The sequence below is a fragment of the Diadema antillarum genome, unplaced genomic scaffold, assembly GCF_040938485.1.
Source record: "Diadema antillarum isolate AM-2024a unplaced genomic scaffold, OU_Dant_1.0 seq00001870_RagTag, whole genome shotgun sequence".
NCBI lineage: Eukaryota > Metazoa > Echinodermata > Echinoidea > Diadematoida > Diadematidae > Diadema > Diadema antillarum.
The window spans coordinates 497,289-522,258 of record NW_027272539.1 but is presented as its reverse complement, the minus strand read 5'-3'; the positions used below and the strand labels follow the sequence as shown (position 1 = coordinate 522,258).

Here is a 24,970-nt window from a genome sequence, read left to right as displayed (position 1 = left end):
ACTTTTATTACGATCGCTTTGTTTTACTTTGTTTTTGGATGTTTCCGTCATTCCAAACCCGATTTTCATCAAATAAACTTTGAATTCCTCTTAAAATGTTATGCTCTGCACTGTTCCATAAATGTTTTCTTGGTATCTCACAAAAAGTTAAAAGCCCAATTCTCATCTCCACCAATACTGTACCATCTCTTTAAATTGTTGTTAATGGAACGCATACCTTGTCACCCTACCCCTCCCCTACCCTCAGAAAGGATTTCAAATGCAAATAAGTGGGCAGGAAATTTGGAGACTGTAACACCATATGTCCAAAAGTTTCACATTCAGTTTTAATATCAAGAAGCACCCAAGTTATGATACAACTAGTGTAGTGTAACCACAAGGCCGTGTTTAACTCTTATGAGGTACACTTCAGATGGAAAACTGAGTGTGCTGAAAATTGTGACAATGTTTTGAGCATATTAGATGCTAGAGATCCTCAGATTGCATTTTTTTTTTTGTCACAATTTTGTCCCTCAGGATTGCCTGCTGCTGAAAGCCACCTCCCAGGCCACAATGGAATGTCTCGAGGACTGTCTCACCATGCTGCAAAGGCAGGAGTTGACTCAAGGTCAGAGGTCGCCAGCCGAACTGGAGCTCTCCCAGAGTATGGCCAACATCAGGTACATGTGAGGGGCGAGAGAATGGGGATACAAACCAGAGGGGAAGAAATAATGTGCAAGCGAACCTCATTTTTAAGAGGTCAGATATAACAAAACCCTCTTAATAAAACAAGGTGATTTCCCAGGTCCCAACTCTATATATTTCTTCGTTTTTTGTACCATGGTATAATGAGAAACATGATGTAAGAAGGTAATTGTCATTGTTTTGAGGTCCTTGTTATATCAAGATTCTGTAGTGGAGCCTTGTTATAAAGGGGTGGGAGATGATAAGCCTCTTAAAAGGAGGTGAGTTTGAGGGTCCCAACTCTTTACATTTCATTGTTTTTTAGTTTTTGTTTGTTTGTTGTTGTTTTTTTAACCATGGTATATTGAGAAACCTGATATGCTACAAGGTAATTGTCATGATGGTTTTTAGGCCCTTGTTACGATGAGGTTCCCTTGTTTTATATCAATGGATTGCACTGTTCTGGCCCCTATCTCTGTCACCAAAAGATGCAATCATGAGTATTAGATGATTAATGCATATTTAAACTTTTCCTGTGCATGCATTGAATGAAAGTTCTTACAGGGGTTTACAAACCTTCGTCATTCCTGTCTATTGTCTGTATGCGGATGTATTTGTGTGTACAGTACTTGCAATGTGTGGGAATCTGGGGATTGGAATAGTATAGAGCGAATGTAGCTAGCTCAAGTAACAATAGTCTGTCTGTAGGGGAGCATCTGGGCTTCACACAAAATGTCAACCTGTATTAACCCGTTGAAGACTAGTCCAGAGTATACTCGGGCAGGTGTCTATGGGAAATGCGTGTTATAGCAAAATCAGCTTGTCCTCAATGGGTTAAAAGCAGCAGCTTGTCTGATCTCTGTCCCCTTTCTCTGTCACTCTGTCTATAGATATCACTCTTCTTTTCCTTTTCAAAATGGGCCAAGATTAATCTATGTACAGTCCTATTTAACAGAATACTCCAGTGCGAGTAGAGATATTAACAGTCACTTTGTAATACAGGATAGAAATATCCTTTTATCAAGTGAAAATTAATGTTCTTTCTTGATTTCACATGCACTGTATGTGATTAGCAGTATATACACACAAGGTGTACATATCATTGTCACAATTGACTGAGAACATAATACGCTGTGCTCAGTCAATTGATATGTAGAGGAGGGGGAAATATGTTTAAATAGCAATGCAATGTTGATGAAAAAAGTAAAGATAGTGCAATTTGTAGTAGAATGTACCCCCCCCCCCCAAAAAAAAAAAGCCTCTTTGTGAATTCTGCTCCATAATCTGCATCATTGATTCAAATACATTGTGGGTGCCACAGCATTATGATGTGAAGCGATATAAAATATTTCTGTAATGAGCAGCCTGTGCCGAGTGTATATGGCAATCTCTAAGAGTGTACTTGTGCATTAAGCGCAGTTCACTGTAGCTGTGACCAATGGAGTACTATACCTGCTGAAATGGTTGCTGTATTGCAAGGGTACCCGTAAATGCCACAGGCAAGCATACAAGACCTTAGGAAGCCCTAAAGAGAGAACTATCCACTTATTTTGCTGACAAATCTATTGACCGATTCTGTGACGTGCTTTGTGCATTATCGGCATGGGCAGCGCCATTACTGCGGTGTCTCAGCCGACCCCCCCCCCCCCCCCCCCCCCCCCCCCACTCCCCCACCCCCTCCCTACATTAGCACACGCACGGAATGAAAAACTGATGCATGGCTGTTTTAGCCAATAGGCGTCTCGTACTGAGTGCGCAAATGCTTGCTAAATGCGCAAACCTTTGTTACAAGTGCGTGATAAACATGTTGCCCGGGGATTGGGGGAGAGGAGGGGGGGTAAGCTGGGACACCACAATTTGAGCTAATGGCTGCGCCCAGTGCCACAAATTGTCTGCTGCCCTCAACGAACCCGAATCGGTCAAATCTATAGATACACTTACTCTGATAAATGTGTTTATAGATATTAAAATGTATATAATCTATTCTGGCTCCTGATACCATCTTCTGACAAAATTTTGTGGCTGTGTAAATTGCCCTGAAAATTATATTTCTTTACTACCTTGGTATGTGGACATTTTTGCCAATTTTATACTCTCCCGGACTAGCCCCCACACCAACAACATTATTGTTGTTGGATGATGTCAAAATTTCTGCAGAAATACTGTTGTCTGTTAGAATTAGATGTGAGTGAAGTTCATTGAAATAGGTCAAAAATTGAATCGTTCAAAAGTTTCCACTTGTACAGTATTCCCATTTGAAATGAGAGCAAAACCGTTCTTTTTTCCCCGAGCATGACCTCGATGTGTACACATGAATATTGCATATGTTTGTATGTCTTCTCTGTCAGTGTGTCTGTCATCTCCTAGTGTTGTATGTATTGCCTTGAGTATGACGGTATGACACCTGTATCTTTGTTGCTCATGGTCTTGAGTCTTGCACCTCCTGTAACAAATTCTGTTCACGTACCTACACTTTGTTTGTTTCACCCTAAAATATATCGTGTTGCTATGGTTATGAGGGCTGCTATTATGAGGTATTGTAAACATTGTCGTTTTTCGAGGTATGGAAATTGGCACCTTTTTTTTTTTTTGCTCTTTGCTATTAAAAGTGGGTAAATATGAGAAGAAGCAAATATTTTGAGAGATCTATACTAGTACTAGCCAATGTGAATTAATGAGTGGTGTAAATTCTCCACTTTTACAGTACTCCCAAGAGATGTATTTAAAGTGCCCCCAAAAAAATTAGAAGTAGATATTGTGCGTACAATAATGGAAAGAGCTACAAGACTTCTTTGTTTTGGGATCTTCAGCAAAATCTTCATCAGTTCTCAATTGATTGATGTTGATTGGACAATACTTTGAAGTTTTCAAATGTACATTGACTATGTAGCTTACTGATGACATTTGCAAGTAAAGTTTGGGTAACATACATTGTATCTTCGGGGGGGGGGGGGGGAGTAATATTATAAATGTTGGCTGTTTAATAAAAGAAATTTATGGACTTCAGGGTGATTTTACTGAGGAAAGTTAAGAATTCCTTTTTCATATTGTTTTCATCAAGAGAATACAAAGTTTGTTGTTTGAATACGGTCAGTTTTACAGTAAAGGGTGTAACTTTGATGTGGCAAGGGTCAAAAATTAATGTTGTGTTTCCATTTTTATCTTTGCCTTTATTTTATATAGGAATGTCTATATTTTCAATATTTTGTCATTCCAGAGCTTAATTCTTAGGGTAAATATGAAAAATGAAGTGACTATTATGGAATTTTAGATAAATTTAGGTAAAAACAACAAGAATGTTTTGGTCACCCACAGCAACCAAATGAAGATAAATGGTGGAGGTAATGCAACTTTTCATTTGCTGTGAACATATATTTGAAATATCAAAACACTTTTCCCCCAACAGATATTCGCTCTTGCAATTATTTGGATGTGAACTTCAAATTCCAATGTAAAAATGGTACCTGACAAACTATTTTTAAGTTAAAAGAATGTTCTAGAAGCAAGAGCCACTCTAAACATAGCCCTAAATTATCTCTTGGTAACAAACATTTATCAACCCAAATCCCAAAGAAATTTGATTATTTTTGACAAAGTTGAAATTTTCAGACTTGTGAGTTTCGGAGGCTTCAGTTAACAAACTAGTGTGTTTCGGAGGCTTCAAAACTGGTAACACAAAGTTTTAGTCCTGTATTCACTTAAAATAATAAAACTACAGTAAGCAACTATCACTACATGCTAGAATAAGAACAAGGCATCAATAAAATGTGAATAACAGTATACAGATGTACATTTTATGGCAGTGCATAATGTTTACCCTTCATACAAATTGTACTCATTATTATATGGAAATTGGCTCCACAAAAGTGAATAACAAACTGTGTACACTTTGAGCAATGCTCAGTTCGAATTTATGACATTACATGAGGCAATATGATTATAAAGGAAACTGCAACAGTAGCAATAAAAGTACACTGATTAGGAACATCTTTTTTTTTTTTTTGGCGGCTTAAAGTTAGCAGCAACGCATGTTTTGGAGGCTTCATCATGACTGTTAACATGCAAAAATGGTCCATTTTAAGGTGATATGAAGTACTTTAATGCAGCTGATTGTTTCCAAATAACTAACAATGTTGTAACATGTAAAATAGTATTTATTTGTATGCAGAAAAAAGACTTTCCAACATATATGTTAAGAGACAAAGAAAAATATTTTAAATCTTTATGCTCAGTTGTATACATACACTGTATTTGCGTATCCATGACTTTGGCAATGCAGAACATGATTAGGCTACACACATGTACAGCTGTATGCATTTGTCAAACTTTTCATCATAATGCAGTAAGAATTACTTTCAATGAGTTAGAACTGTAGCTATAGACTTAATGCAAAGATTATGTTTGCTTGCTTTATAAGTGCAGTTTGTGGGATGTATATTGACATAAACCATCCATCATAATTGTTTTATATACATGTGAAATCAATTTCAACTGTTGATGAGAAAGGGATAGAAAATAGACTATGTGATGGCATGACGGTTAGATTACAGCATAGCATTGTAAAATATAGAAAGGGGAAAAAGGCTTATAAACATTCTTTTGCATATGACCATGCCTGATACCCCCTACTATAGCTATCAAATGCAGTGATCATGGTCATAGAACAGCAATCTTAAACACCGATCAGCCATTCCATGTAAGGGTCATCATCAAACTGTCATCATCAAAATGGAGTTGGAATAATCAATATATTGGTGATATTATCATGGAGCTCTATAGAAATTGAAATGGTCAAGATCCCATTCATCTTTTTGAATCGCCTGTTGAAAAGATAAATGTACATACCCTACCCATGACTGTGTACGAATTTGAATTAAAAAAAAAAAAAATGTTGACCAAATGTATAGTTCCCTATAATATATGATAGTTAGAACTTTACTTTCTTTTTCTGTGGTATACAAGTCACCCCTGTTTCATATCATTTTATTTATTTATTTTTTTTAATTCTTCAAAGGCTTCTTTTTTTATAGTTATTTTATAAAATTCCAGTTAGTGTGACTCCTGTGACAGCTAGGAGGCCTGTTTTTGAAGGTACGCATTGAGAAATTGCTAACAGAACTTTTACTGTTTCTAAAAATGACAACCTTTTTAGCAAAAAATTAAAAAGCAGCAAATGTGTTTAAAAATATCTAGAAACCCACAAGTTTGTTTTAAATAGTATATAAACCCACAGACTACAGTTTTAACCCTTTGAATTTCAAAATAGTTAGGGGCTTGTAACTTTTTCCAGAAAAGCCAGGACTAAACAGATTATAAAGATTTCAATCATGTCAATATTGTTCTTCATGAACATAACTTCTCCAGTCACCCACCCATGTAAACTACATGTATCCCATGGCAACAGGCTATTTATAAGTAGAGGTCTATATATGTCATTTATAAACAATCCTCTCCCAACCATTACTGTCCATTTACTGCACTGAGAACTACATCCGCAAACATGTCATAGAGTCTCACACATGTATGCGAAGAGATGTTTCGTAACACAAGTTACATTTTGTTTAATCAAAAATAATCAAGTGGTCACTGCTAGCATGATAAAGTATGGAAAATCAATCAGGGTATAGTATCAAGATTGTGTTGCACCTTACATGCATCAGATCTGACATACAGATTGATATGAAAACCTGTCTGAATGAAGTAATCAAATGTCAAAATTCCAAAACAGTACCCTGTGATCCAAGTCACACCACAGAAATGATAATCTGCAAGATGTTAGCTATTTTCAAATCCAATCACAAATTTATTGATTAATTATTTTCCTCCAAATAAGTATTGGAAATGAAAGCCAAAGAACTTGTTAAGAAATGGAAAGCTGAAAAAGTCAAGATTTTAGTATGGCAAAAACAAATGCCATGTGAGTAACAATGGAATGGATTTGTCAATGGGTTATAAATGGCCATGTAAAAGATTGTGTTTCGAAACTATTACACTCAGATGATAGTGAGTCGAAAGTGTAAAAATCCAAAAAGCATTTTCCACCATTTGCTCTGGATCATGAATAAAAGATACAACCTTAAATTCAAAAGTAATATATTTCTTAGTTAAGTGTATGCTTCCCTCTTGAATAACCATCTATTAAAGTCCTTGAATCTTCAGGAATAGTGTTCAGTTCTTTAAAAAAAAGAAGTGTATTTAACACTAAATAATCAAGTAATTGTTTGGTCTTCATTATCAAAGTCTAACCAGTCAAAAGAGTGATACAAATATGGTCACAACACTTCAACTTCTCTCAAGAGTAAAAATGAGTTATCCAACTTAAGAACATTGATGTATCCACAACTACTTGCTTTGTTGCACTACTGTTGCATGATGTGGGCATGCACGCAAGCTGGAAGTCACTTTCATTACTCACAATATCTAGCCTGTTTCATTGTTTCAAAAGGAAACCTACAAAATAAATGCTTTTCATACATTTAAACAACTATCTACACCTTGCTTGAGGAATCATTAAGTCTCATTCAGTCCAAACAGTTATTTGATAGACTTAGAATTACAAAATTGTAATCAGAACATTCCATTTACATGCTGTTAACATAAAATGAAGCCTCCGAAACATCTGGAAAATTAATTTGGTATGCCTTATGTTTTTATGAAAATCATGTATGTTATGTAGAAAGTGATGGGTAAATTGTGTCTTTTTTGGTTGATATACACTGTTTAAACATATTTGTGGGGCAACATCCTCATCTGCTAATATTTTATTGCTGAATGAAAAGGTGAGTTATGTGGGACACGTCTGCACTGTTTAAGAAAAATAGGTAAATCATATAGTAAATCTATATTGGTGAGTAAACAAAGCAGCCAGAAAACTGAATGTGATTAAATATCTTTAGATATGTCATAAGCGATCATTGGGTGGGTGAACAATAAATCTAATTTGATTTTGTCCAGAGAAAATCACAAAAATGCAGTGTTAACATCCTTTTGAAGCCTCCGAAACCACTTTTTCTCTATGAAGTGTATTACCTCAAAAAATTATTGCAGTATCATAATGTTTTTATTATTTTTGTTGTCTGTCTATGTCTGTTGATGATTTCATGGCATAATTTGGGGCAGACACTCAAAGAATTTATCAGAAATGTCAAATTAGATGTTTTTGCTGTTTCGGAGGCTTCAATGCGTCTCGGAGGCTTCACGTGTTAACGGAAAATTTGTATTGTCTCCTATTTTCAGAGAGTTTGGCGGATCTTAACTATTTTTGGTCTATTAGGTTAGGGCCCCATATCCTACATTTTGACATATAGATTAGGTCGCTTCTCTTATCTATATTCATATTATTTGACTAAACACTTTGTTTCGGAGGCTTCAAAACTGCTAACGGAAATTTCACTTGATGGAATAAAATCATCACAAAATTTCAAATAGACCTAGAATCAAGTAAACTTTGATGTAAGTCGAAAGTTTAGCTGTACCTTATTATTTTCAGCATAAAAGAAAGTAACCAAAACACATCCACTGATCATTACTGTCCATCAAAGTTTGTAAACAATTGTTAACGGAAAATGAAGCCTCCGAAACCTCAAATTTGAAGTCATAGTATTCTAAAATAAAGGGCCAGATACAAACCAAACTAATTTGGTCATTTCAATTGACCATACAACCATGCTTTTAACATAAAAAATTAGATCTCTGCAGTTGCTGTAGAAAATTATTAACATTTCAAAAATGTTATATGAATTTCAATGCAACAAAATAGTCATTTTTAGGGTACATATGTGACTGTCAAAACAAAACGCATCAATACCTGGACCTGATTATGCTACCCAAGGTGGCTACTCATAAGGTGACTCACATGGGAAAAAATCTTTGAGATCTGTAAATCTATGTGTTCAGGGTGGGCCAAAAGGCTAAAAATTGAAAGTTACACCCTTTACCGTAAAACTGACCATACACATTCCAGTATCCCTAGAGGCTGAAGTTTATCAATAGAATTTTAATTTTGATCACTTTGTTCAATCATACAATATTGTCTGCTTGCTTACAGATTGCATTAGAGGAGTGAATTTACTTCTTGTGAAATTATGCAGAGTTGCCAAATCTCCCTAATTTTGGTAGAGGCTCTCTGAAAATTTGATTTCTCTTCATATCTTTGTAAGAAAATATAAAATACATATGATAGCAAGATAATATTAAAGGACAAGTTCACCTTCATAAAGATAAGGATTGAGAGAATGTAGCAATATTAGTAGAACACATCATTGAAAGTTTGAGGAAAATCAGACAATCCGTTCAAAAGTTATGAATTTTTGAAGTTTTTGTGCAGTACCCGCTGGATGAGAAGACTACTGCAGTGTATGAATAACTTAGATGTCACATGCGTACAACAATATAAGGAAAATATAAAGAGAATTTCACAAAATTCCACCTTTTGAAAAAAGTACACATTCCCCTGACTTGTTACCGACAAATGTTATGGGTAATATTATTCCCCCTGCCTTTAGAAAGAGGCAAGTCAAGTGCTCTTTTATTATGCGAAAAAAGTGAAAATATGTTGAATTTTCTTTTACATTTTCTTTATACTGTTGTACGCATATGACTCGCAAGCTGTAGTAGTCTCCTCATCCAGCGGTTCCAACACAAAAATTTTAAAAATTCATAACTTTTGCATAGATTGTCCAATTTTCCTCAAACTTTCACTGATGTGTTCTACTAATATTGTTGCATTTTCTCAATCCTTATGTTTATGAAGGTGAACTTGTCCTTTAAGCAGAGGTGTGAAGGTTGAGGTGTGCATTTTCTTCAATTTGTCTCCCTCTACAAAAGAAATTTGTATTAAAGATCGCTGCTGCTGATCTATAATCTAACAAACATGTCAGAAAACAGGTAGAGGGAGACAAATTGAAGAAAATTCACACCTTAAATATATATGATATAATGAATATATTTTCTCTGATTCTGGGTTTATCTGTGGGTACACTTGTATTTACATGCACATAAAACACTAGAATCACTCAGCTTGATTGCTCTTTGGAATTTCATTGCTTTTAATGTTGGCAGCCATGTGCCGTATGAAAACCACCCTGTCCAGCTGGCATGTAGTTGTAAACAGGCAGGTGTCACAGGGTACCCATAAACATGCCCTGTTTTCTTACTATGTCATGGTAGTTTACACTGTGTAGTCAGTCATACAACTCTGTGTAGTAAGTACCACATTCTGTGTGGACTGGCATACACCTGGTTTAGTCAGTCATACCCCCTGTGGAGAAAGTCATACACCTGGTGTTGTCAGTCATACACTCTGTGTAGTCAATCATACACCACACATTCTGTAGTGTGGTCGTGTACTCTTTTCAACATGTTTTCACTTCATTGTGTCACTGTACCCGTAGCAGTAGTAATAGTAGTAAGCAGAATTTTGAATGTAATAAAATGCTTGCCCTAGATCACTACCTTTGCAAATGCTACTGTGTGCCTACTTTGAATAATGACAACTTTACAGTAAGTCTTTGGACAAAAAAAAAAGAAAAAAAAAACTGTGATCATGAGTTTTCTACTCTGCAAAAGAGACCGAAATTCTTTTGTAATAAAGCCATTGATGAGATATTTCTCAAATTTATTTTGAGTCTGAAAGTGCCTGATTTGGAACTGTTTGCATGTGACAGTAACCTGCATGTCAGACTGTATACAGTACTAACAAGAATTTATCTACTGTTCAATGTCTGAATGTTGTTATAAGTGACCCTCTGGAAAGCTATTAGTTCTGCATGCATTGGTTGTGGGCATACGAAGGTGAAGAGGTTTTTGTTTGTTTGTCCTTTGAGAACAAGGTACAATGTACATGTATGAACTCATAGTAAAATGGGGGCTTGTCCGGGAAGAAGTGGGGACCTCTGCAGGGTCACAGATAGCAGTTGCCAAATCATTTGTATCCTTCTTAAATACTTTGCTTCTTCATGAAAGCTAAAATTTAAATAAAAATAATCACGAAAGACCTTAGTCCTTTGAATCAAATTTTGCCTTTCTGAAATGGTCGCAGCATTTCAATTTTCATTTGCTCAGGCAAAATTATTAATTTTGTTATTATTGTTGATAGTGGTTGGAAAATAGATATTCTTTTATTATGTGTTGTATATTTGACAAATGAATGCTAATGACATCAATGAATATTGTGCAATGTCTAAAGAATGGGATGTAATGAGAGTTGACCTTAGTGTAGCAAATAGCATGTGTGGAACATTTTTAACACCTGGCAGTGGACTTCGACACAACAGGTGTAGCTTAACACTGTTGGAATAGAGTTTAACACCATGTGAAAGGAGAATATTACACAGTCACTTCTAAAAAAAAAAGAATACTCGAGCAATAGTACAAGACAACACTTACTATTAGTGCAATACTACAATGAACAACTGACATTACATTAAAAAAAAAAGAAAATAACAACATGCAAAAACATGTACACCAACTAAAATCCTTCATGGGTAGGAACAGTAGCGTGTCATCGCGTTGTGGAGATAAGGACTTCAATTTTTTCTGGAAATCTCTGTAAGTAGTATCCTTGATTGTATATGCAACACTTGTGTGATCCTGCTAATATACACATTGTAAAAGTTGTGTGTAGATGATGTTGTATGTACCACACTCACATGTTCAGTGCATGGTCTGTTATACCGGAGCATGTTTGTGTATTTGTTGCATTTATGTGTCAGATGTTCAAATGGTGTTCTGGTGAATATTTCTGCGCTTTACGCGCACCTCCCAGTCAGCATCCAGCATTTATCATGTTGCATGATGTATCAAAGGTAACATGCAAGTGCAGTGTGATGCTGTGAAAGCAACGTAAATCCCATCTATTGCAGTGTTGGTTCACAGTGTGATGTGAGATCAGTTCAACCAACCACATGCTCACCTGTCAATAAAGGCCGTCATGACAAGCAACAGGAATGACAAGACCAGCCTTCCACACTGCCCCCCCCCCCCCCCCCCCCCCCCCCGGAAAAAAACAACAACAAACAAACAAGCAAACAAACAAACAAACAAAAACAACTTACAAACTCATTCTTGACTCCATCAGTATGGAAAGACAAACCAATTGTACACACACACACACTCTCACGAGAAAACATTCTGTTTTCTATGGCCCTACAGAACTGTCGTGTCAGGACTTTTCAAAACTGCAGCCAACCTAGCCTTAGTCGAACCCAAGGGAAATGGGGAAAATCCTTCAACTTGCCCAACTTTTGACTTACACAATAGAATTAGCACATGTTTGTGTCCACCTAGTTAGAATTTTTCATCGACTTAGCCTATCTTTCAACTTATACGAGGTTGACTAAGATGAGGTCGACTGTGCTACAACATTATTAACCCGTTGAGGACAGACTGATTTTGCTACAACACACATTTCCCATAGACCCCTGCTCGAGTATACTCGGGACTTGTCCTCAATGGCCCGAATTCATGAAGGTGGTACAATTGAAACCATGATTTAAACCATCGACATTTTGTATGAAGAGCAAAGTGTCGCATGGCTTGTTTCGTTACAAAATCCGTCATTTTGGACGAAATGACCATTTCGTTGACTAAAATGTTCATTTCGTTAATGAAATGCTCATTTCGTCAACGAAATGTTGTTATTTCATTACGAAATGATCATTTTGTTGACGAAACACTGATTTCGTAATGAAATAGGGCATGCGACACTTGGCACTCCACACAAATTGTCAGTGGTTTAAACCATAGTTTCAATTGTACCACCTTCGTGAATTCAAGCCAATGGGTTAAACAAGAACAGAGATGAGTTGGAGAGCCAAAGATGTTGTCATGGTAATATGTTTGTTCTTGCAGCGTGGACATCAGAACACACCTACCCGACACCAAGCCAGGCGCTGAGAATGCAGCTGCCTCGTCCACCTCGGGTCACCTAGCGACGAGATCATCAGCAGCCAACTCCAACACGTCTCACAATGTTCCAAGTAGGTGTCCAGCTGGCATTCGACAACTTCTAGTTCCTCTTCTCCTTCTTCTTCTTCCTCATCTTCTTCTGTTTCTTTTTCTTTGTTTTCTTCTTTTGTTTTCTTCTTCTGCTTGTATTTCCTCCTCCTCTTCCTCCTACTCCTCCTCCTCCTTCTTCTCCTCTTCCTCTTTTTCTTCTGCTCCTCCTTTTTTGCTTCTCCTGCTCTTTGCATTAGCAATTATTAGAGTGTGTCCTTCCTCACAAGTTTGGTTTTATTTTGCAAGTACATTTTATTAGGCAGGAACTTGGTATGACCACCCATGACGAAAACATTATACTTTATATGTATGTACAACAAGATTACACCATGGAAAATATTGCGTTGAAGAAACACGATCGAACCTTGTTTTTAGTTTACCCTTTCTCTGCCAGTAAGTCAAATTTGCAAAAATTTCACACACAAACCTATGGCCAGGAAATGAATGAATGTCGCACACAGAGGGTTAAAGTCTGTATCTGTCATCTCTAGTGGTCAACCCCGATGATGAGGTACCGGACGGCGACGACGATGCAGATAAGGACTTGGGAGGAGTGGAAGAACACAAGAGCATCATCCTCCACCTGTTGTCACAACTCAAACTGGGAATGGACCTTACAAAGGTGAGATGTCCACTTCTCAGCAGTCTCTTGGATCACTAGCCTTTTGTCAAGGCCCTCTCGCTGTGACGGGCAAGTAAAGCGAGTCCAGCCGAGTGCGACAGCACGAAGTCCTTTTGAGATCTGCTTCTCACATTGTTATTCATGACACATGAACCCTACTGAATATTCATATTAACGGATTCCAGTCGACCAATGGAATGGCGGCCTTCCCACATCCTCTGTCTCGGTGGTGTTGTCTGGCCTGTTCACACACATCTTCCCACTCTACGTGGAGGTCTGTGGCATGCATTCGCTGTATGCAAATCAGGCTCGGGCAGACAGACACCCTGATTGGTAGATTTTTGCTCCCAAAATCGGGGAGCAAAAGTCAGTAATTCAAAGGGCTATAAACAAGAGGATGTGAAGCAGATCTCAAAAGGCCCTCGCGTAACCCCACTCAGTTGGGCTCTCTCCACCATACAGCGAGAGGGCCTTGACAAAAGGCTAATGAATCCCTCGCTCAATACTGGGAAACTTTATTATAACAAGGTTGCGGGGATTGCCAAGTTTACCTTGTTGTAACTGGTACCTCATTGCAAGTGTACTAAAATGGAGACCAGTTTGCTACAGTGATGGAAAATCCAAACTGCGAAATTCACCCCATGAAAGGCAATATCTTGTCGTAAGCAAGCTTGTTATAGCAGGGTTTTGCTGCACTTTTGTTTTACTGCCCCAAATTAGTAGGATTGATTGTTACCTTGACCTTTAGTGTAAAAAAGTAAATCACTGCTCACACCCACTTGGTTTCCTTTGTAACCGTGTTATATAGATACAGCAAAACAAAAAATACACATTATACCTGTAGACTAAGACATTTGTTTTTGAAGTACAGTACTCTCCGCGTAATCGGGTATCGCTTAAACGGGTACTCCTTTTAATTGGGTAGTAAAGTCAAAATCAGTTCCAATGCACATTAAAATTACCTGATAATCGGGTTGCCTCTCCGCATAAATGGGTAAATAAATTTCTTCTAATTTAATTTCTACCCATACTTTATTGCAGATATAACACTTTAAGAAATCATGTATGTCAAATTTTCCACGGCTGATCGCATTCTCTGCTTAATTTGCAAAGAAGACCCATCATTAGGGAAGTGATTAAATATGAAAACACATGTACAAATGTACCAGTACCGACTTGGCACACGTAAACGAACATTACACATGTAGCCGGCACTAACAATTGCATAGACAGACAGGAGTTGAACACACTTGCGCTCCTCCCTTGCTCTGCAACAACATTCACAATACGAGAAGTTTGCGACGAAAATTTAGGCTATTCACTAGCTCCATAATTTTACTTTTCCCAAGTCACTTCTCAAAAAGTAACGCGACGTTCTGCGTGACTAATGCACGCAAAGAGACGTGTTTATTTCGGAAAACGCCAGCGTGTTAGCGAGGAATCAAAACGACAAAGTTTTCTGAAGACATGTTTGTCCATAAAAAGAATGTCAATTATTGCTCGTGACAGAGCAAGTGTAAGGTATGTGTAATGTGCCGTGCAAGCACGCGTGCTAAGCATACGGTGTAGGTGTTTGGTGCAGTGTACAATGCATCTACATACATATTGTGTGTGTCAATTGTGAATAAGACGTGTTCTTCTGTTAATCGGGTACTCCGTTTAATCGGGTAAGAAACGCTCTGCTCGAGCCTACCCGATTATGCGGAGAGTACTGTATATTTTCTTTTTTTCTGTTAGTTTGATTTAGCTTCCTTGATTATGTGATTTTCACTTTTTTTCCTGTTTTACTCCTGTTTGTAAGTCTTCAACTGCTGCATATCTTCAGTTGCATAATGAAAGTGTGAAACCAAAGATAGTAGAATCCATGATGCTAGTAGGTGCACTCCTCACAATATAGAAATATGAATGTGTTTGTGTGCATATTCAGTTGTTATTTTTGATTTCTTGATGCTGGTTGTCTTGATACAAGAAACACATAAGTGTGGTCAGGTGTGAGTTTCTTCAATTTGTCTCCCTCTACGAATTAAATTTGTTATGATTGCAACTGCTGGCAACCAGGGATGGCCTGGTGGTAGTGCCGCTGCCCAGAAAGCAGTAGATGACAGGTTCGAGTCCCACTGGTTCCATTTTTCTGACATGTTTGTTAATTTACAGATCAGCAGTTGCGATCTTAACAAGTTTAATCTGTAGAGGGAGACAAATTGAAGAAACTCACACCTAAACCTTCACCCCTCTGAATAATATCTTTCTTTCATAACATATAAATGTGTTTGTTGTATATTTGTGTGTGTATTTATTTGTTGCCGTTTGTTTGTTTTTCTTCATACAGGTTGTCTTGCCAACGTTCATCCTGGAGAGGCGGTCCCTGCTGGAGATGTTTGCAGACTTCATGGCATTACCTCACATGTTTGTCAGGTATTACAAGCTTGCATGAATAGAAACAGAGCAACCAAGTTTCCCTTAATTCTGAAAAGTTTAACTCTCTCTTCAGCTTTTGTCAGAAAAGAAAAGAAAAAATATATGTATGAAGGCCTCCTTTGTCTGGGAAATACTGTGGTAGTAGACATTTTTGCACAAGTGCTTTGTTGCACTTGGCTGGATAAGATTTAACTTTCTGATTTGATATTGCAATGTACAAGTTTTGAAAAGCATGAAGAGGTTTCTTGCAATGTCAAATTTTGTTCATTGGTGAAGGCAGTCACGTTTGACACTATTGTTTGATAATGGATGACAGTGTATAGTAGCACACGGGTGATACAAAACAGTGAGAGACACATTTCCACATGCTCGGGACCCATATTATACACACACATACACACACACACACACACACACACACACACATACACATACACAAGTAAACACACACACACACATGTATGAGGGCAGCTGCAAAAGTGGTTGTACTAGAGAGGAAAAAAAAATTGTAGTAAACAGGTTTCAAGACTTCCCTTTACTACCCTGTTGTCAATTCTAATCTAAAGCCATGATGAAGTTGAAATGCAAAGTGACCCATTAGTTAGGATCATCTTTTTTGTTTTTAATACTCCATTTCTCTTGTAATCGTATCAGCTACTACTACATGTCTCATTTTGCAATCATATCTACTATTGTGCGTAAACTTTCACCGCACAATTCCTCTTGCTCTCTCTCACAGAATTCCAACGCTACCAACTGCCGAGGCTCGCATGCTCGCAGTGGTAGAATACTACCTGTGCTCATTCCACGTCGGTAGAAAGGTCAGTTCAAAGGGTTTCACTTCCTGTTCACTCAACACAGTCCTTGTGGATCAGTATTGCACCTGTTTTTGCCGAGTTGTCAGAGGCAATATGATGTACTGTTTGATTTCTTTTCATCAATATATTTCATGATTTAATTGTTGTTTATATCAAATTACAGGAAAAAATGCAGCAAAAGTTTTGCGCCTTGATTTTCCAGTTTTATGATATTAAAAGACTTGTTTATGTTTGAGATAGCCTGACAAAGTTAGAAATGATAAATCGCTTATGAACTATCTTATGAAAAACCTTTGAAAAAAAAGTTGTTTAAATGGTAATTTTTGCTGATGTGTCATTGTACTCGTGTCTCGGAAAAGTTGCAACAGATCTGTGATTATGAAAGATGTTTTTCTGTACATGGTATACATGGTTTGTAAGTTTGAGGAATTTTTTTTCTTACATATAACTCATCTGCATGTGTCAAGATATTGAAAACTTCATTTGTCCTATAATGAATCTTTCATAGTTAATTAGAAAACGATAGTTCAAAGCTGTTCGCCCATGACTAAATCTCAGTGCTGGCCTTTTGGCAAACTTATGGAATTATTAGTGACCTTTTCTTGTCACCTTTGACCCCCAGGGGTCACTCGCCAAGAAACCATACAACCCAATCCTCAGCGAGACTTTCCACTGTTCGTGGGATGTGCCGTCCACTGCAGGCTCCGTCGGCCAATCGGGCGACTCCGCTCTGAATGGCGACCACCAATCAGTGGGGGACGGAATGGGTTTAGGGGGAGGAGTGGGCGGAGCCTCCCATGTCGGGAGGTCACAGGATCGGGTGACATTTGTGGCGGAGCAGGTATCCCATCATCCTCCAGGTGTGTAATAGTCATGTGACTTCTTGCTTTAACCCATTGAGGACAGACTGATTTTGCTACAAAATGCATTTCCCATATACATTTGCCCGAGTATACTTGGGACTTCTCCTCAACGGGTTAATAGCTCCTCTAACCCATAGTCTTTATATGATTACACTGTGACACTGTTAATGATATTACTGAAAATTTTAAACAAACAACTTCTTTGTTATCGCTACCACTGTACTCGCACCCAAAATTATATACTTTTATCGCTAATTTTTTTTTTTTTTTTGAGATTAATACTTTATTTTTCTCCAACAAAAGATAATACATAATGCTATGCATACCCTTGAAAAATATCTTGTTTTGACAAAATCTAAGAAGTGCAAGTCATATTGTGTAATACAAAATGTAATTGTGAATAAATGTATAATGAGAAAAAAAAAACACTGCATACTTTGCTAGGATTGCAAAAGTTAATATAGTGATGGAAAAGAATGATCTGCTTTGTTCGTAAAATTGTTCTTAGCTAAAGAATTCAAGCTTACTCAACCTGATGTTTCAATTAATTGCAGGAATTAACCTGCACTCTTCAAAATTTCATTGTATTCCCGATAAAATGTGGTTTCATCGTATAAGCCTTCATGTGCAGATTAGTGGTATAAGGGAGGGAGAGCCGATATATCGTAAGGTTCAAGACAGTTTCAATATGATATCAGCTTAACGTTTCAATCATATAGATATCACAATTTAGTTAGATATGAAATTATTAATTTTTTGCTAACACAATGGAATAGATCTTCTTGTATCATCAATCTTTAAACAAGAAGATTATTTCCAACAAGTGCATAGCTTTTATTTCAGGGATGTACGTGAGGTACCTTTATACATCTATATACTTGTACTTAGGTACACATTTACTTGAGGTACTTGTACCTCACATACATCTCTTTGAGGTACCTTGTATTGGAACATTGACCATTTTTGTTCTTTGCTCTTTGTTCCCCCCCAACAGTTTCAGCATTCTATGCGGAATGCCCATCAAAGAACCTGTGCATGAATGCCTACGTCTGGACTAAGTCAAAATTCCTCGGGATGTCAATAGGGGTCAACATGATTGGTGAATGTAAGTTTGCGAGCTCAGACAGAGATATTTCACAAGTGCAAATAGACTAATTAATTAGCTACTTTGTGTTCCCTGGCACATGGCTTTACTTGAATAACTTTACAGAGACTCCATCTCACCCGCTTTCGACGGGAGATCTCCCGCCGCAAGCCCATTTTTGCAAAATCTCCCGTTCTCCCGCTTGAGATTTAATTTCTCCAGCTTGAAATGATTTCTTACTTATTGTCATTGTATGTTGAAAAAACAAGCTTAGATAGCACGAGATAACATCTAGAACCCTATATAGCTGGACCCCGGCCACAAGGAACTTCGTGCTTCGCGCACATCAAGTTGGAGTCCTGTTTGCTAGGGGTTTCAGGCGGGAGAATCTCCAGATCAGAAGGTGCTTGGGGTTGGAGTCTCTGACTTTATCATCAGCCTTCAGCCGTTAGGTTCATCCAAACTCGATCTGGTTGTAAAGTTAGCAAGCCCACTCAGATGTAGCAATGCACCTCAGTCCAACAAGAAGGCCATGGTGACATAATAGGGATTAGGAGGATATAGATTACCTCTATTCTTTGACAATTAATTTGCAAGCATTTGAACCAGTTGCTGAACAATGCACAGTAAGGGTTGAAGTACAATTCCACTCAATGTTTGATTTTGCTTTCATATATTTTTGTACGTACATGTATGTGTAGTCCTATGTAGAGAGTAGAATCACACAGACGGGATAACAGACTTTCATGTGAAATAAGAAAGTTACAGTATGCAATTTTCCTCTTTTTTTTTTTAAGGATCTAGAGCAGAAGTTGTTCATCAGGTCTGAATCAAAGTTACACTTGAAATGATCCGTCTTGCAGCCATTCTGTACATTGGGTATCGTTTATAGTGCATGCCTAAGATGTATATGTAAGATATAAATGCAAGTGTTTTTGCCTCAACAAGGCTGCCAACCAGACTTCAGTGACCCCCAACCCCACCCCATCCTACACTGTATCATTTCTCTATGGTCGCCATCTTACCACTGATTTATTCGTAAAGAATAAAGTAGCCTGAGGTTTGTTGTTTTAAAATCTAAAGACATTTTTGTGAGAAGATGTGAGGTTGTGTTTGCTTGTTCAAGGCATATGTACTGCTGCACCCATCTCCTAATGCCCCATGCTTATTATAGTCCCACTCATTGTCTTTTGTGTCAGGTTCGGTCCATGTGTTGGACCATGGAGAAGTGTACACACTAAGTTTTCCCAATGCATACGGACGGTCCATTCTCACCATTCCCTGGATGGAGCTGGGAGGGAAGGTTAACATCCACTGTGCACAGACCAACTATTCAGCAGCTGTCGTCTTCCACACGAAGGTGAGAAGAGTCGTCCACCTTCTCTTGTCGAGGAATGTCGCACATGTAGATGGAGTGGAAACTCTTCATAATCCATGCAAACACACAAGTTTTGGGTTCTAATCCATTGCAATGGAATGTCTACCATTCCTCTACTCTTTGAAGCCATGCTCAGTAATGCTGCAAGACGAAATCTGGGGATAAAGAAAAAATTCCCCTTTTCTAGATATTAAAGCTGTATTTCAAGGTTAAGGTTTGATTGAAGTGCTAAAGTTTCGTACGAATAAATTTGGAGGCAATTCAAAGATATGGTTGGAGGTAAAGGTGCCATTTTCACACTGCATTTGATGCACTGCTGTTAAATGGATGGTACAGTATTGGTGGAGATGAGAATTGGGCTTTTAAGTTTTTGCGAGATACCACGAAAAACACTTATGAAATAGTACAGACCATACCATTTTAAGAGGAATTCAAAGTTTATTTGATGAAAATCGGGTTTGGAATGACTGAAACATCCAAAAACAAAGTAAAACAAAGCGATCGTAATAAAACGTGGGTCCCACACTTTATTAGAATCGCCCTGTCTTGGATATTGCAGCTATTTCAAAAACAATTTTCATCAAATAAACCTTGAATTCCTCATAGAATTACATGCTCTTTCATATTTCATATGAGGTTTTTCATTATCTCACCAAGAAATGTTAGAAACCTGAAATTAATAGGTCTCAACCAAAACTATACGATCCCTTTAAGTCGAAGCAAACATGTCCGTTATTTTTCAGCGTAGGCCTATTGAAAGAGAGAGCAAGCTGCTGTTGGGAAGGTTTTTCCTGCAGTCTATGTCAAACTAGATCGATATTTCATAAAATAAGCTTGTACTATCTGGTTCAGGTGATTGATGAGGATCTTTATTAAAATAAATGTACTTCCAGTTGAGTAATACCGCCCTCTATTGACCTCTTTCTACATCATGGCCTTCAGCCCTTCTATGGAGGCAAAGTTCATCGTCTGAGTGCAGAGGTCAAGAATGCGACCAATCAGATCGTTTGTCGAGCGCAGGGCGAGTGGAACGGAACGTTGGAGATCACTTACGCTTCGGTGAGTAGAATCATACAAATAATAATCCCCTTGATTGGTTATTTATTGGTATAATTCTTAATATTTTTTCCCAAAATTAGCACTCTTTTATTCATTCATTTATTCTCATATGTTTATATTTTAGGAAAATTATATATTTCTTATTATTCTTGTTATTATTATTATTATTACCCTTATTATCATTACCATTAATTTGATGATTATTATTGTTGTTATTATTATTATCATCATCATCAGCAACATCATATGATTATTATTCATGTGTTGGTTTGTTTGCTTTGTTTTACGTTGATTGATTGAACTGCCTAACCTGAATGTGTTTGTGTAGATGGAGGGAAACTAAGATATGAATATATTTTCAAATATTTGGGTACAGACAGACAGTTATCTGCTGGCGCGACATGCAAAACCATACCACTCTTATCATATACTGTAAAACATGATATATTCGCGGCATGAATTTTTCGCAAATTGGAACCGACAGCCTTTTTCGTGGCATAAAATTTTCGTGAAGTGCCACTGGCGTTCAATGCATATAGTGTAAACAAGGACTTTCGCGTGCATTTTAATTTCGCGAATCTTGGCGTTCGCGAAATTCGCGAAATTAAAATGCACGCGAAAATTCCTCGTTTTACAGTAGCAAGAGCAGCTCTAAAGAAACATTTTCTGGGGAGAAAAATTGAAATTTGTGATTTTTCTTTTTTGGTACAAACCAAATGGAGAGCTTGTCAACACCTAGCTCACATAGCTGACAATTTGTCGTACTGTCTATACTTGTGCTGCTTATAACTTTTGTATGTGTATGTCTGATATTTGTATCTAAAATTCACCAATCTAACTACTCCTCTTAGTTTTGTCTTCTTAGACAAAGCAGCTTAAAGGGATGGTGTAGGTTTGGTTCAGATGAGGCTTTAGGTTTCCAACTTTTTTGTGAGATAATAGAAACCGCTTACGAAATAAAAGAGAGCACACAGTTCTATTTCCAAGAAAAATTAAACGTTAATTTGAGGAAAATCAGTTTTGAAATGGCTGAAATATCCAGAAACAAAGAAGTCCTTTTATAAGGTGGGACCCACCTTTTATTAGGACCACTGTCTTTTACTTTGTTTTTGCATATCTCAGTCATTTTAAAACCAATTTTCAAGAAATAAACTTTGAATTCCTCTTAGAATTGTATGCTCGTTAATATTTCATATTCAGTGGTTTCTAATTTTCTCGCAAAAATCTAAAATCTGAAGTCCCCATCTCAGCTAAAATTATACCATCGCTCTTGATATCAGGATGAAATTTCCCTATACATATAGTTACCCCAAAAGACTAACGGACACTCTGCCTTCCCCTCAGGGTGAGCGAAGGGTCATCGACACGGCCAAGCAGCTTGGCTGCCCCAAGCGAGTTCGTCCAATCAGCTTGCAGGGCGAGTACGAGTCGAGACGGCTTTGGCAGCATGTCACGAACAGCCTTAAAGAGGGCGACATTAACACAGCAACGGAACACAAGAGATATGTAAGAATCACTTATTCTCCTTCACACATATTCCGTCAAATTTCACCATTTCTCATTTTTATTTTTGCCACTACTGCTTCCCAAATCTACCACTACTACTTCTACTACTACTACTACTACCACTACTCCTACTACTACTACTGCTACTACTACTACTACTACTACTACTACTACTGCTACTACTATTACATGTACTATCATTACTGGTATAATTTCTGCTATTTCATGTAACATTCTTTGATTATTTTTGCATCATAATAATTCAGCTGCACCAGCAAAAAGAAAAAACAGATAAATGCATTGAAAAAAGCGTCACATTAGTACAAAGACAGACTAACACAATGACAATGAAAACCCTGTTTTAATTTCTCTCTATTTGAAATGAAATTTAAGATGCGATTTCATTAATTGTCTTTTTTTTTTTCAAGTTTGCTCCAGATGTCTGATTTTTTGGATAATGATATGGACTGGCTTTTTGCGGTTGAAACAACATTAATGTTATCGTCCTCGCTATAATCATATTGCCCTAGTCTTCCAGTCGGGCAACATAATGCTAGTTCAGGCAATAAATGTTGTATTGCCCTCAGGGCCAGTCCATATAACATAATTATAATATTATTGTTGTTGTTATTGTTATTTTTATGTTGATCTTTGTGTATTCCACTCAGCTGGAGGAGAGACAGAGGCAGGAGAAAAAGATTAGGCTGGAGACCAATACCTCATGGCAAACCAAGCTGTTCTCCCCTACAAGTAACAATGGATGGGTCTACAACAACATTCTCAAGCAATAGCAGACTGTAGTACAGCCACCAGCTGTGATGGAAGACTCCATTCATTCCAGGGGGGAGCTCCATAGTTTGTATTCTATTTTGCGTGACAATAAACAAGAGCAGAGGTATTTATTCTAAAGAATTTAAAATGTTGGGAATTATGACACAGTGCACATCACACAATAACACTAAATGACATGGTTATGATTCTTATTCAGTATTTCTGATTTATTCGCTGTCATCTTATTACATCTTTCTATGTTGCATGTGATGTATCAAGTTTGATTCAAATATCGCCATTGGTTTTGATCATTCAGTATTTGCTGGTAGGAATGTAAACCAACATGCTGTCCACCCCCACCCCCCTTGATTATATGATATAGTTGTGTCAGGTGTCCAATGCAGTATTAGGAATTATTTATGCAGTGGATTCTTCCAATCTCTTCAAACGGGGGGGGGGGGGGGGGGGGAGGGGGGGGGGGGGGACATTGAAATACCCCCTTGACCTTTATGATTTAATGTGTGGCAGGAAGCAGTCAAATTTGACAAAAAGACAGTATTTCGAATAATGCTTGTCAAGCTTTTCCTGTTCTTCACGTTACCCAAAATGTTCTAGCTATCTGCTAAGCTCCTAGCTCTCAAAGTTTGGATTCAGTTTATCAAATCACATGCCTTCAAACCTTAAAAAAGATAATAATAATAACAATAATAGATAAAAGCAAGCACACAGAAAAAGAAAGGAAAATACTGAAATACAAATTAATACAAATATTGATCAAAATTTGCACTCAAGATTGAAAGGGAGGAACGAAAAGTGTTGCAGGACATAATAATCACTGACAAGTGTTTTATTTTGTGAATATGTATGTGGAACCCCCAGTACCATGAATGTCTCACAATTTTAAGTCAGTCTTTTTCTGATCCTGCAAGGCACCATCATTGATACTGTAAGGGCAACAGCTTGACAACGCGTTTGGGAGAAAATATTGCCACTTTTGCTCAAAAACCAAAACAAGGAAAAAGTGTTTGTGTGTTTTTCCTTCAACCAATAGGCCTACTACCCTGACGGTGCATTATTCAAGCTTTTTTGAATTTTTACCAATTTTCATTAGTACAGAATTCTTTCTAGCTTTCTTGGTCAATAGTTCCTTGAATTACTGCATCATTCTCACTTAGCTGTACTAACCTATACTGTCCTCTGTTCACTGATTGCCACACATGTTAGAGTGTTTTCTTCAGCGATTGTCACAGATGTCTGGAAGGTAACTGTCAATGAATAGAGATTAGCTAATCCCCCCTAATCCCTATTGTGACATCATGGCCTGCCTGCTGGACTGAGATGCATTGTTACACCTGAGTGGGCTTGCTAACTTTACAACTAGGTCTAGTTTGGACGGATGACTGACTGTTGATGAAAAAGCTTAGCAGGTTGAGCTATATGCCTAAACACAAGAGGGTTAACCACAGTGATGCATTGTAAAAGAGGTTGGAAATTGAAGCTGAAACAAATTGTTAGCCAACATGAAGCATGACCTTGGGGTAAAGTGTAAACTACAGGGTAAGTGAAGCTTAGAGTATATGATCCTGTGTAAAAGATTTTAAAAAAAGATAGATGTAATGTGTTTTTCAAGGATAATGTGTAAAATGTTGAAAGGGTAAGAAGAGAAGTGTGAAATTAACTTGAAGGTGAAATATGAAATGTGAAAGGATTACAGTGGAGGCCTATGTGTGAAGTCTGAACAGGGGCAAAATGTAATGTGTACACATAACTTGAGGGCGAAATGTGACCCGC

At 37.5% G+C, this 24,970-nt stretch overlaps 1 protein-coding gene across 1 annotated transcript in view; it reads left to right on the top strand.

Annotated features, from left to right (window-relative positions):
* The window catches only part of LOC139712876 (oxysterol-binding protein-related protein 11-like), a 31,657-nt gene extending 8,127 nt beyond the window's left edge, over positions 1–23,530 (top strand). The window contains exons 7-17 of the mRNA XM_071624656.1: positions 517–659; positions 12,514–12,647; positions 13,152–13,282; positions 15,612–15,697; positions 16,440–16,521; positions 17,141–17,378; positions 18,376–18,486; positions 19,665–19,825; positions 20,786–20,902; positions 22,247–22,408; positions 23,077–23,530. Coding sequence (XP_071480757.1) covers positions 517–659; positions 12,514–12,647; positions 13,152–13,282; positions 15,612–15,697; positions 16,440–16,521; positions 17,141–17,378; positions 18,376–18,486; positions 19,665–19,825; positions 20,786–20,902; positions 22,247–22,408; positions 23,077–23,199 — 1,488 coding nt within the window. The 3' untranslated portion in view covers positions 23,200–23,530. The remainder of the gene's footprint in view (positions 1–516; positions 660–12,513; positions 12,648–13,151; positions 13,283–15,611; positions 15,698–16,439; positions 16,522–17,140; positions 17,379–18,375; positions 18,487–19,664; positions 19,826–20,785; positions 20,903–22,246; positions 22,409–23,076) is intronic.
* The last annotated feature ends 1,440 nt before the right edge of the window (positions 23,531–24,970 follow it).